General features: G+C 43.9%; 1 protein-coding gene across 2 annotated transcripts in view; it reads left to right on the plus strand.

The window, feature by feature from the left end:
* The window catches only part of DENND6B (DENN domain containing 6B), a 53,464-nt gene that overhangs the window by 25,598 nt on the left and 14,113 nt on the right, over positions 1-13,753 (plus strand). For both annotated transcript variants that reach the window (XM_088447399.1, XM_088447390.1), the window contains exons 9-16: positions 483-538; positions 1,284-1,406; positions 6,896-6,991; positions 7,153-7,247; positions 7,871-7,936; positions 11,073-11,137; positions 11,671-11,760; positions 11,834-11,887. In XM_088447399.1, coding sequence (XP_088303525.1) covers positions 483-538; positions 1,284-1,406; positions 6,896-6,991; positions 7,153-7,247; positions 7,871-7,936; positions 11,073-11,137; positions 11,671-11,760; positions 11,834-11,887 — 645 coding nt within the window. The remainder of the gene's footprint in view (positions 1-482; positions 539-1,283; positions 1,407-6,895; positions 6,992-7,152; positions 7,248-7,870; positions 7,937-11,072; positions 11,138-11,670; positions 11,761-11,833; positions 11,888-13,753) is intronic.

Consider the following 13,753-nt stretch of genomic DNA (forward strand, 5'->3'; position numbering starts at 1 on the left):
CGTGGCCCAGAGAGCTTCTGGCTCAAATAGAGCCGGAAGCTCTCTCACTGACATCACTGGTGATGCAAGTGGGGCCGCCCACAAACGTCAGGCATTCGCATGGGAATGCCTCCGTTTGTGAAGCCACCCCCCCGCCACGCCTACAAAATGGGGCAAGCTGTCGATCAACATCGACAGCCGCCCCTTTTGTAGTGAGTCCCGGAGTGAGAAGCGCTCGCTCCGGAGCTCGCGCGTGTGCACTGGGCCACCATCGACCCACTTGCGAGCGCAATGCGCTTGCAAGCGGGTCTGAATCAGGCCCACAAATCGGCTGCTCCTAATTGGGTTTCTGCAAGGCGGACTCTTATGTATATCAACATTCTTTATACATAAAGGAAGATCGGAGATTGAAACATGTATTAGACTATAGAGTTATTATATATAACTGTGCAAAGTAATTAGTTTGTGCTTTCAGATAGTAATGGTACATCTGTATTATACAGGATCGACTGGATCCCCCGTGTCATATCGCCAATATCCAAGAGCTGGATCTTTACAGGTAAGACAGACTTATTTAAAAACTAGTATTGGTTGAGGTTCATCTAGGTAAGAAGTAAGTCTGAAATCTATACTTAACGTAAATGTTGAACATTTTTCATACCGCAAACAGGGCCTGATTCAGAGATGTACGCAATGCCTATATTTACGCAGATTGAGCGATTGTTTGCCATAATGCATGCATGTATGCCGCACTGCACAAGCGCAGTGATTGTTTTGCGATTACACTTGCCCAGAGGATCACTTCACAAAGTGAGTGACAAGTAGTCAGTGTTTGGGGAGGTAACTGGGGGTGGTTAGGCAAACACATACGTGTCTGACCGTGTCCCCCTCAGCAGGTGGCCTGGGCTCCCCACATCTATGCCCACCCCGGTCCCCCTTATATCACTACATCTATACTAACCACTGTACCCAGACTCTTATACCCCCACATGTATACCCACCCTTATTTACCCCCATTTATGCCCCTGTACCCGCACGTAAAATATGCTGCTATAGGATGAGCCCTCAGAGGACACTGGAAGTTGCCGCACATGTATTGGGGGACAGGACCCCTACTAACAGCTCGGAGGAGTGTGCACCTCTAGCAGTGACAGTGATGTGTACAGTACACATCGGATAGGGGTGGGCGTTTTCTACACAGGTACACAAAGAACTGTTTTCTATTGTTCAATGTTTCTGCACAAACAACAGTGCCATCTGTTTCTCCAGGTCATCAAATCTCTTTATATTATTTATCTGCCCAGGTCCTTGCAGTCCATTCTGATGAACCTTCAGTTGCTGTGGGAGTTGGTATTGCTGGGAGAGCCGCTGGTTGTCATGGCACCTTCACCCACCATCTCCTCTGAAATTGTACTGGCACTGACTGGGTAACAGCATGCTTGTCCTATGGCACCATTTTTTGTGGTTAACTTGAAAATTGGCAGCTAATTATAGTGAATTTGCAAAAGAAGAAAAGAGTTATCTGCACAAGAACCTAAATCATAATCTATTTCTTTCAATTTTTTCTTAAGGTCCAAGGACCAAATCATATGGGGAGATACACCTAACAATAAATTACATATGACAGAACAAAAGGACACAAGTATTCTTATATTGGGCACTCACAGATTATGTATTCAATTCAATTAATTATACAGGGTTACAAAACGTAACTTTTATTTCACAATTTAATATATTTTAGGCAAAATATCAAATCATAGATAATAATAAAGACATACAAAAATGTATATTTATCGTCAATTTGACAGTAACAAAAATGTGAATTAAAATCATTACTGTACTGTATTGTCCTTATATATTCCCCAATATTACAATGAGTGTAGTATTTCTTACGCTACAATGAGTGTAGTATCTCTTACGCTACAACAACTCATAGCTTACTGTATTCTGTGCCTATTTCAGCTTATTTCTTATAAATAACGTCTTCCCACCTCTTCTCTTTCCCTAGCCTGTCATCTCTTCTAATTCAGTTTACTTTATTAGTCCATTTCTCCTCTTTTCCTCTGCTCAATAATAGTTTGGAAATTGTGCAGGCACATTTTCCTCCATTGTACCATTACTTGCTTCTCTGCAAATCTTTTATACTGTTTTTAACTCTCATACTTTTTCCTCCATCTAGTTTTCCACCCCCTATTCAACTCATCCACACAATTATCATGTGTACTTCCCCCTCCACTCATTGTCTACCTAATCCTCTGCTCTACCACCTTTTTCCACCATTATCATTTCCCCCCTGTATTCTCCACCTCCTCCTTCCTTTTTCTCCCCTCCTCTGTCTGCCTTCCTCTCTCTCCTCTCCTATTGCTACACTTTCATTCTCTTCTACCCCTCCTATGACCTACTACCACACTGATAATCCCTCCTCCAAACCTCCTCTCCATGTCATCCCACCCCACCCCCATCATATTAAACTCCCTCCTTGCCAACCACCTACAGGTTCCCTTCCCAGCACTGGTCCCCGCATAATCTCTCCACTACATTCATCTCGGCCACCCATATTAAACTCACCTTCTCGCTATAGCAACCCAAACAATCTAATTCAGATCTCTCCCACAATCACTGTCCCTCTATCTTGTGCCCTCTGGAATGCCAGATCAGTATGTAACAAACTCGTACCCACCCACAACCTTTTCATCTCTAAAAACTTGCATCTCCTAGCCATTACTGAAACCTGGATTTCACCCTCTGACACCACTTCCCCTGCTGCTCTCTCCTCTGGGGGCCTCATCTTCTCTCATACCCCTCGGCCTGGGGGTCGCCATGGTGGTGGGGTAGGTGTCCTTTTATCCCCAGGATACTCCTACCAACTCCTAGCCTCTGAACCATCTCTTACATTTGAGGTTCATGCTATACGCCTCTTTCAACCAGTTCACCTTAGAGTAGCTGTCATTTACCGTCCCCCTGGCCCTCCTTCCAAATTCATTGACAACTTTGCTTCCTGGCTCCCTCACTTTCTCTCCTCTGACCTTTCCTCTATTATCTTAGGTGACTTCAATATTCCTATTGATATCCCCACAGAAGCCTCTGCCTCCAAACTCCTTACCCTCACGTCTTCATTTGGTCTCTCCCAATGGACCTCCTCACCCTCACATGTGAGTGGGCATTCGCTTGACCTGGTCTTCACTCACCGTTGTGATATTTCTGATTACTCCAATTCCCCATTCCCCCTCTCTGACCATCACCTTCTCTCTTTTAACCTTTCCCTCTCTCCTTCCCTTCCTCTACCTCGTAAGGCCACCATCACTAGGCGTAACATTGAGGCTATTGACACCATTTCTTTTTCTTCCCAGCTTGACTCACTTCTCTCCCCTATCCTGTCTCTCTCCTGCCCTGAACAAGCCATTTCCCTATACAATACCTCCCTTACTTCTGCTCTGGACTCTGTTGCTCCGGCAATCACTATTCACCCTCGCAGAATTACACCTCAACCCTGGCATTCCAAATGCACCAGATACCTGCAAAAGTGTTCGCGAACTGCTGAGCGACAGTGGAGAAGATCACGCTCTAAGGCTGATTTCCACCATTTCAAATTTATGCTCTCCTCATACAGTGCTGCCCTTTCCCTCTCTAAACAGTCATATTTCAAGAACCTCATCTCCTCTCGGTCCTCAGATCCCCAACGTCTCTTCACCACCTTCAACTCCATCCTCCGCCCACCCCCTCCTCGCCCCCCCCCCCCTGGCTCTCTGCCCTTGACTTCTACCTACATTACATCTAAAATTGACTCCATACGTCAGGACATCATATCCCACCAGTCCTTTTGCCATCCACCTCCTCTTTTCCCAGATCACCCCTCTCCTTCCATTTTACCAACTCTTACTTTCTTCTCCCCTGTATCTGGAGAGGAAGTAATGTCCCTCATCCAGTCCTCCCCCCCTTCCACCTCCCCCCTTGACCCTATCCATTCACGTCTCCTCCACTACCTCTCTCCTTCTGCCTGCTCCCATCCTGCCCACCTCCTCAATCTCTCCCTATCATCAGGCACTGTCCCGTCTGCATTCAAACATGCCCTTGTCTCCCCCATACTAAAAAAACCTACCCTTGATTCTAACACTCTCTCCAACTACCGTCCCATCTCTCTCCTCCCTTTTGCCTCCAAGCTCCTTGAGCGTGTTGTTTACAACCGCCTTACCACCTTTCTTTCCTCCCACTCCCTCCTTGACCCTTTTCAGTCTGGCTTCCGTTCTCTTCACTCCACTGAAACTGCCCTCACAAAAGTCAGCAATGACCTCCTTGCTGCTAAATCCAAGGGCCACTACTCTCTTCTCATTCTCCTTGACCTCTCTGCTGCTTTCGACACTGTGGACCACCCTCTCCTTCGGCAAATCCTTCACTCCCTTGGTCTACGTGACACTGCTCTCTCCTGGCTATCCTCCTACCTCTCTGACCGATCCTTCTCTGTCTCCTCTCATGACTCCTCCTCACAACCACAGCCTCTTGCAGTAGGTGTTCCCCAAGGTTCTGTTCTTGGACCTCTCCTTTTCTCAATCTATACATCCTTACTAAGGGAACTCATCAGCTCTTTTAACCTCCAATATAATCTCTATGCCGATGATACCCAGATCTACCTTTCCTCCCCTGACCTCTCTCCATCTCTCCTCACTCGTGTCTCCAACTGTCTCTCTGCCATCTCTTCTCCTGGATGTCCCAGAGATTTCTTAAACTTAAAATGTCTAAGACTGAGCTAATCATCTTCCCACCCCCCTACACTTCCCACCATTTCTTTATCAATTGATGGCACAACTATCTCCTCTAGCCCCAAAGTGCGCTGTCTTGGAGTTATCCTGGACTCCTCCCTCTCCTTCAAACCACATATCCAGTATCTCTCACAGTCCTGTCGTTTTCATCTTAAAAATATTTCCAAGATTAGACCCTTTCTCACCCAGGATGCCACTAAAACCCTCATACACTCACTGGTCATCTCCAGACTGGACTACTGTAACCTCCTCCTATCTGGCCTCCCCAACTCCCTTCTCTCCCCTCTCCAGTCTGTCCTCAATGCTGCTGCTAGGCTCATTTTCCTCTCAAAACGCTCTGCATCTGCCTCCCCTCTACTACAAGCTCTCCACCGGCTCCCCTTCCCTTTTAGACCCCAATTTAAGGTTCTCACACTCACTTACAAAGCCCTCAGCCATTCCTCTCCCATTAACATCTCTGATCTCCTCTCCCTTCACTCTCCTGTCCGCCCTCTTCATTCAACAAATGCACGCCGCCTCTCATGCCAATTGATCACTTCTTCCCACTCCCGCCTCCAAGATTTTGGCCGCGCTGCTCCCCACCTTTGGAACTCTCTCCCGCTTCTCATCAGACTCTCCACCTCTCTTCAGTCTTTCAAACGGGCTCTCAAGACCCACTTTTTCATCAAAGCCTTCCAGCTCTCTTCTTAACTTGCTGCTACATACTCAGTCCTCCCTGCCTACCCCATCTGTGTCAACCCCTGTTTGTCTGTCCCTCCCCTTTAGAATGTAAGCTCCTATGAGCAGGGCCCTCTACCCTCTTGTGCTTCTCCTTACTCTACCGTCATCTACTTCTTACTCTCTACCAGGGCACGTAACACTTGGTTGCTTTGCATTGTTGCTTATCTGGGTGTTATGGTCGCGAATGTAGCAATGTACATTATCCTTGTACTGTATTGTATTGTATTGTACTGTTCTGTAAGTCACTGTAAATTAACCTATTTGTTTATGTACTTTGTAAGGCGCTGCGGAACACTTGTGGCGCCATATAAATAAGCGATAATAATAATAATAATAATACAATGAGTGTAGTATTTCTTACGTTACAATGAGTAGTATTTCTTACTTTGGGGTGTATTTAGAACTGTGGGCCTGATTCAGAGCCGCTCGCTCTGACAGAGCGCTCATTCTGAATCAGGGCCGGGCTGTTTTTTTTTTTTGGAGCGGCCAGGATGATGGTCGCGATTGTCTTGACCATCGTGACCATCGGGCTTGCGACGAGACCCTTGTGGTAGGGTCTCGCCCATCGCAAGCCCCAGAGAGCTTTCGGCTCTAACAGAGCCGGAAGCTCTCCACTGACATCACTTGTGATGTCAGTGGGGCCGCCCCCAAACGGCAGGCGTTCTCATGGGAACGCCTCAGTTTGGCCAGCCACCCCCCCAGCCCGCCCACCAAATGGGCCGAGCTGTCATCCAACATCGACAGCTCGCCCCCTTTGGTGCGAGACCCGGATCGGCGGAGTGCCCATCGCTAGCCGGGTCTCGCGCATGCGCACCACGGAGCCGGCTCCGTCGTGCGCATGCACTGTGGGCCACCATTGACCCAGTTGCGACCGCTCAGCGCTTGTGACTAAGTCTGAATCAGGCCCTGTGTCTGAGCAGTTGTTTAATATATTGTTCAATATCTCCTATTTTATTATGTGTTCTCAAAATACCAATAAATGGAGTATAAACAATTGTTATTTTATTTATTTTATTTTCGTTTACATGTAAGTCATACCTTTAGAGCCCCACCTACAGTACTTGATATATTAACATCACTCTGAAATGATGGTTCAAACTGACATAATTTATTTAGCCAGAATTTATCTGGTTATATAAACCAATAGATTGCCAATTTATTGGTTTATATAACCAGATAAATACTATCTAAATAACCAGATAAATACTGCCTAAATACATGGATTCAAAATTCTGGCTAAAAATAGGAGATGGAAAATGTCAATAATTTCACTCAGTTTAATCATACACTTAATGTAAGGATGATAAGCCCTGAGCAATGGACAGATAGAGGCTAGCTGCTACATTCTGTACAGTCCTAATGAACTAGAACCTGAACGCATCCTTTGCCCTATCCTGTATTAGTTTGCAGAGCTCATGTTTTTATTGTTGTGTTTACAGGTGCATTTCTCCTTTAAAGTTCTGCTCAGATTTCCGTCCATATTTTACTATCCATGACAGTGAATTCAAGGAATATACAACAAGGACACAAGCTGCGTGAGTAAACCATGAGGACCAATGTACAATGGTGCATACCCGTTTAGTTATATGTCCATGACCTTAGTCCTGCATAAAAATGGTATGATACAGACATAATTCTTCTACCATTTCTGCCCCAGTGAACAATAAACATATATGCTAATAACTGTTTATTTTAGCCCCAGCCTACTACTTGGAGTTACCAATCCTTTCTTTATCAAGACATTGCAGCACTGGCCGCACATCCTGCGTGTTGGGGAACCACGAGTGTCTGGTAAGAAAGCTGCAGGAGGGAGTGTGACTGGAGAAAAATGCTGGCTGTGAATACCCACAGCTAAGACACAGCGTAGCATGATAGATAAACTACTACTGGAATACTTAGGACAGAACTTTAGGGACACTTTAAGAGTGACAGTGGGATAAGAATTGTCACAAAAATGGGGGTATAAGAAAATAAATCTTGCTGCAAGTACACAATATAGTTTCATTAGTAAACAGGGAGATAATTATACATAAAACATTATGTTGTGTGATAGAAATGTGATTCAAAATGTGAGTGAAATCACGGACACGCATATGGACCGAATTCAATTAGACACAGGAGGACCCAGTTTTAACTCTGAGCTTTTCAGTTAGCAATATGTTTTCTCTAGTGGTAACCCATGGATTCCAGGATAAGTGCCTGGAGCTATGTGTTAACCGTTCACAGGCAGCCATGGTAAGTCCCGTACCTACCACAGGTTTCTGTGCGCACCTCAGATGGGTGCGAACAAAATTTGCAGTAAGTGCCGCGGGTAATTGAATTCGGCTGTACTTGTTTGAAAATTTTGTAACATATAAGGACTTGTGATGTCAATTTGCATTAGTTTATAGCTATATGTTATTCTTCACCTGCAGGCGATTTACCCAAACAAGTGAAGTTGAAGAAGATAACAAAGCTGAAGACACTGGACACTAAAACAGGTGAGTTATTGAGATATTGGTGTACTTAGAGCATGAAGGAGTGTTAAGATAAGATAAGTACATACCTAGGACTACACTTCTGTTGGCAGGTATCTAAGTGCATCTTGGATAGAAGATATGTGTGCATACTAGCTGGAATACCAGGCGTTAATTTTTTTTACATTTCCTCTCCTGGATAACTATGCAGATTAGGAGTAAATAATAGTGCCACTCCCCCGTAAGGGTGGCAACACGCTTCCTTTTTGGGAAACGGAGACCATTGCCGTCCCCTCTCTGGCCGAAAACTGCAGCAGACTGTCAATCACTTACAGCAGTGGTTCCCAAACTTTTTTTGAATCGCGGCACCCTAGTGCATCAGAATTGTTTTTACGGCACCCCTAAGCCAAAAGTTTGTTATTGAGAAATTCAGAAAAAAATGTAGAAAAGTGAAGTAAATTGTGCTGACCTGTTATTCTTAGGTTCATTTGTGTAGTGGGTGACAGGTTTGCGCTTCTGTTTGTCCACATATTTATATTACATTGACCATAAATAATTTGATTTGGTGCTGGACCACCAACCTGAGGCACCCCTGCAAGTGTCCCGAGGCAACCCAGGGTGCCACGGCGCACAGTTTGGGAACCACTGACTTACAGTATGCTGCTGGACTGCGTGCGGGATCACAGCTGAATCACTCCCTGAAATCTCTCTGTATACCAACATTGAAGACCATGTCTAGCAGGGCTGCCATTACGGGGATATTGCCAGAACTGGAGTCCCATTCCCGGATAGAAGGGGGCCCGCCAGCAGTGGCACTGTGAGGCTGAAATCAATCTTCCCTGCTGTTTGTAATGTCTGTATGCTAAGCTTTGCCAGGATCAAAGATTGTTGATTGATTATGCTGTCTGCCACAGACTGAATGTATTGAGTGCTGAGCTGCTCATGAGCATGCCAGGCACTGTGACAGTGTATGTATGAAGCTAGCCCCTCAACCCCAGAACCTGTGTAATTTAAGATTGTCCTAGTTTTATGGGATTGTATGACAGTGTATGGCCCTGACAAAGTGCAAATTTCTCCTTCGGGGTCCATGGGGTCCACAGCCATTACGTTGGGGTATGTGGTTGGAGTGATCCAGGCACCAAACAGTTAAAACAAGCTCTCAGCTCCCCCAGGAAGCACTGGGTTCTCCCCCACATATACCCCACCCTGGCTACAGGTAGTCAGTTGTTCTGTTTGGTTTGAGAAGGCATCTTAGTGACAGGGTCTGCAGGTGCAGTCCCAAGACAAGTGATTCATCTAAGCAAGCGGAGCGTGCTGTGGATGGGAGACCGGAAGCAGCTAAGCGTCTGACAGACGCCCGCGTCGCTGCTTCATCTACCCCTGCCGGCGCCGCAACAACGGTGACAGAACCAGTGATTTCAGCAGGGGCATAAGGCCCTGGACTGCAACCGGGTAGCATGGGGATGCAGGTAAGGTGGTTCTGTGCCGCCGCTGACGCTGGAACCACGTGGCCTAATACTGGTCAAACTACACCACTGTGATTAGTTTGGTGGAGCTAGGTCCAAAACTCTGGCTGTGCATAAAGGACAAACAGACAACACACACCCACTTTCTCACTTATTATATAGATATACAGAAAGAGAAAGTGATACTGTAGGTATATATTCTACATCCTAGGGTAGTATATAAGAATGGTGTCGTTCTCAATTCTAGCAGAAACACATATAAACTCTTTGAGAGGGATAGTAGCCTACACTATTAAAGGCCAATACTATTTAATTGAAAATTAGAAAAATCTTTGGAGAAAAAGAAAATCTGTAGTTTTACATTAATTGTCTACACTTTTCTGTCCTACGAGTTCTCTTTGCCTAATTCTAGGTAGAACACTTTAAGTAGCTGGTTGATGATAATAGACATTCAAAGAATACTGTATTTTGATCCCAAAAATGATTTCTCCTCAATCTCTCATATCAGCACAGATTCTTGCCCACAACTGGGTGCCAGAATATTGGCTAAAGATATCATTCCCTTATGACTATTAGACTCTCTCCTCTCATATCATAGACATTTATCTTAGTCATTCCAAAAGGGCAGAGCACATCAAACTTATCGCTCACAGTTTAGTACTATTTTAGTTGGTTTTATAGTATTTACTGTATTTCAGGGAGGTGTAAATTAGAAATGAGCGGTTTGGTTTTGCTGAAAACCGAACACACTCAAACTTTGGGGTTGCGAGTAGAACCGAGTCCTGGCTTGGGTCTCCTTGCCAATTTCGTAACTCAGATCTAAATACTGGATCTAGCATGTTTTGGATGGCATTTAAGTCCCTCCCTCATGATTTCAGGTGCTGTGAGATGGTCAACGTTGACTAGAAATGACTGGAAATTAATAATTGATGTTAATAATACTATAGGAACAAAACCGAACTAAAACACTTGAGGGTGGTTTTACCAAAACCAAAACATGACGATGATTTAGAACAAAAATCAAAACATGGGGGACTGCGCACATCTCTATTGTAAATACTGCATAAGAGAAGGCTCTACTAGGAAGAGAACCCAGAACTTTATCTTTTGTTCTGCCCTTTATTGGTGACTGCTACCAACATTGCTGTGTCAGCCCTGACAATTTGATGTACAACAATAGGAATGGGTATGAAATACCGCCGGCCCCTCCTTAGGGGTGCCTAACCCTAACTTCCCCCCCAAGTGCCTAACCCTAACCACCCCCTTCCCTGCTATCTAAACCTAAGTCCCCCGGGGGGGTGCCTAACCCTAAGTCCCCCCTGGGGGTGCCTAGCCCTCCCTCCCCCTAGCCTAACCCTCCCGGGGGGGTGCCTAACCCTAAGTCCCCCCCGGGAGCCCTAAACCTAACCCTCCCCCCGCGGCTGTCCGCTCGCGGCGCCCGGCATCACTACGATCGTGATGCCGGGCGCCGGTCTCCCGGCGTCGGGGAAATGCGGGCGTCTACATCTAGACGCCCGGCATTTCACCCTTGCCGGGATATGACAGTCGGGAAGCCGGCTGCCGGTATATAGGCAGTCGGCTTCCCGATTGCTTCCCCAACAATATAGTGGATAAAAAGAAAACATTGTTTTAATACAGCCATAGTGTATGTCTCTATGTCTCACTAATGTTCTGAGTTTTGTCATTCACTTTAGGATTGTACACATCCTACAAGCCATTTCTTCACAAAGACAAGACACTGATCAAACAGTTGCTAAAGGTAATTGTGCACACATTTGGGTACTATCCGTTTATGTTAAAATTGTCTTTAGTAAATTGGCACATTTTTCTGATGGGTGAACAATGTTAATCACAGGACATAATCGGGGGATAACGCCACTCTGCAAACTGTTTAATTAATTTATTCATAACTCACATAACACTATATTAACTCGATTACAAAGCTCCATACCCCCAGTTTGCTTAACCTCGTGTCAAGGGTATAATTGCACCACAGATTTTGAATGAAAGAGGTTGGTACTGGGTTTCCACTCTTAACGCTTATATTATAATTTGCCACTGTATAGAATAAATTCTCAGTCTTACTTGCTGTGCTCAATATCAAGCTTGTAATTAATTTTTGTACATAGATAATGAACTTTACTTAGAACTGACTGGGCCAACAATAAAACCATAAACACAGATCAAAAGATAAATTAGATGACTTAGACTTATGAATGCTAAGTGGTGTAACACCCTGAGCATAATAAGCACATTTGTACTGATTATTTCCTAATAACTACTCTTCTACAGGGTCTTCAGAAGAAACTCCCCTCTTCCATACTTAGTTTATTGCTCCGGAAACACCTGTTTGAGCTCACACAGAGCTTCATCCTTCCCCTGGTGAGCCACAGTTTTGCTATCCTGCCTACACTAGAGTGTTCACCATAATTCTAAATACCTCTTTCTGTTTCAGGAGCGTTACATGGGCAGTCTGATGCCACATCATAGTTCCATCACTGCCTGGAAGGTAGGACACTCTACAGTTCTGTATTACTGCTCTATTGTGTAAAGAACGTCAGTACAGTGCAGTCTTAATCTTCAAACACACTGCAAAATACTTTCAGGTAAAGAGAAACACTACTACAAAAATCAGTGCAAGGTGCAACAATTCTTTTTGCCTTTCCTCTTAAAATAATAGATTAGGTCTGCATATTCTGGTGAGAAATTAGAAAAAAAGCTTTAACTTATACTTCATATGTTATACTGTTATAGAGGATTTATTCGTCGACATTCCACTTCAAATGCAAGGCCACTTAGAATAGTTCATGCCTGGCGAAGAAACAGTCTATCCTTCTCTTTTATGTGCATATAATTATTTTATTGGCTCCTTATGTATCAGTGTTATATATAGGTGTGGATTTAGGTTGTCGCTAGGTCCTCAAGAAGGTGTTCTCATGAACCTTAACATTTAAATGACTTTTTTACCCATTAGGATATATTACACATCATGAGTGCTGGTGTTCCCATAAACCTTTAGAACACAAAATGACCTTATTACCTGTTGTGAACATGATTGGATACAGATCATAGGTACAATAGGTGATCAGTTTAAAATGTATTAACATTAAAGACAAATATTAAAGACACACAATGATATCATAAATGTCATGAAAAAAACAATGTCATATATAACATAAAATGAAAAAAGGACAGGGTATTATCCTTATTACCTCTCACCCTTTGTTTGTATTGTGGTGGGCTGTGCTAGGAAAGCATGATAGTCCCGGGCGGATAGCTCAGCACCAACGCAGGTAGCTTTCAAATTGTGAGTTTGGGCATCTGATGCAGGGTCCCCTTAAGTCCACAGATTAGGTTCCATGCAACACGTTTCAGATAACCTGTATCCTTTCTCAGGTACGGATCCGTACCTCAGGAAGTTATCTGAAGCCCGCAGTTTTGATGACACACCTCACTAAAGTTTACCTACCTGTGAATGCCCCGTTACCATCCAGTAATGCCACTTCAGCTGAGTTGTTCATGACTCTGCATCACCCGCAAATACATATGCTGGGCTACAGAGCATGCACAGTGCGAAGAGACGCAAGATCCGTCCACAACACTGAGTTTTGTACAACTCCATGAAGGTCAAGGAATACTGTATTTATTTCTCATGTGCCATTAAAGAATTATGATAACCTATTGCAAGATTTAAAAAAAAATGTTTATTAGTCTACAGGGCTTATAAAAATACAAAGTTTTTGTTTTATTAAACTGTAAAAACTTATGAAGGTATACACATGTCCACTTGAGAGGACAACATGAAGCCACAACATAAAAAATGGTATCCCCACTCCTTTAATGTGCCTATAAACTCCACCAATTATTTTTCTATATTTGTACCCTTATATTGTTTTCATAATAATTAAAAAAAATGTATTATTGCAACTAAAAATAAAAATTCCTTATTATCATAGAACAGTATTTAACCGTGGAACTTTTAAAAAAACAAACAAGCAAACAAACACACAAATGTGTGGTATGGTTCCAATTTGTTCTTATCCTGTTGTTGTTTTTATGTTTATTTATGGATTTTTTTCATCCAGACACAAAAAGGAACTCAATATTTATATCACAAATATTGTCATTTACTTCTGAGTTTGCTTCATAATTAGAAAATTAACTTTTTTCATGAACTGAATTGAACTGATTTTAATGCTTGGTGTGAAAGTTGGAGAAGCACACTGCCACACAGGGTCAAGACACTGCATGCAGATGTACATAGTTTTACGTGTACAGGCTGCATCGTGGCACCTGTTAGCATGTTTTGCATCATTAATCGTTAGACAGTGATTTCCCTCACTGAACCTGATTTTAGGGGGTGGCTTTGATACTG

Source organism: Taudactylus pleione, unplaced genomic scaffold (genome assembly GCF_031769625.1).
Source record: "Taudactylus pleione unplaced genomic scaffold, aTauple2 ptg000019l, whole genome shotgun sequence".
Taxonomy (NCBI): domain Eukaryota; kingdom Metazoa; phylum Chordata; class Amphibia; order Anura; family Myobatrachidae; genus Taudactylus; species Taudactylus pleione.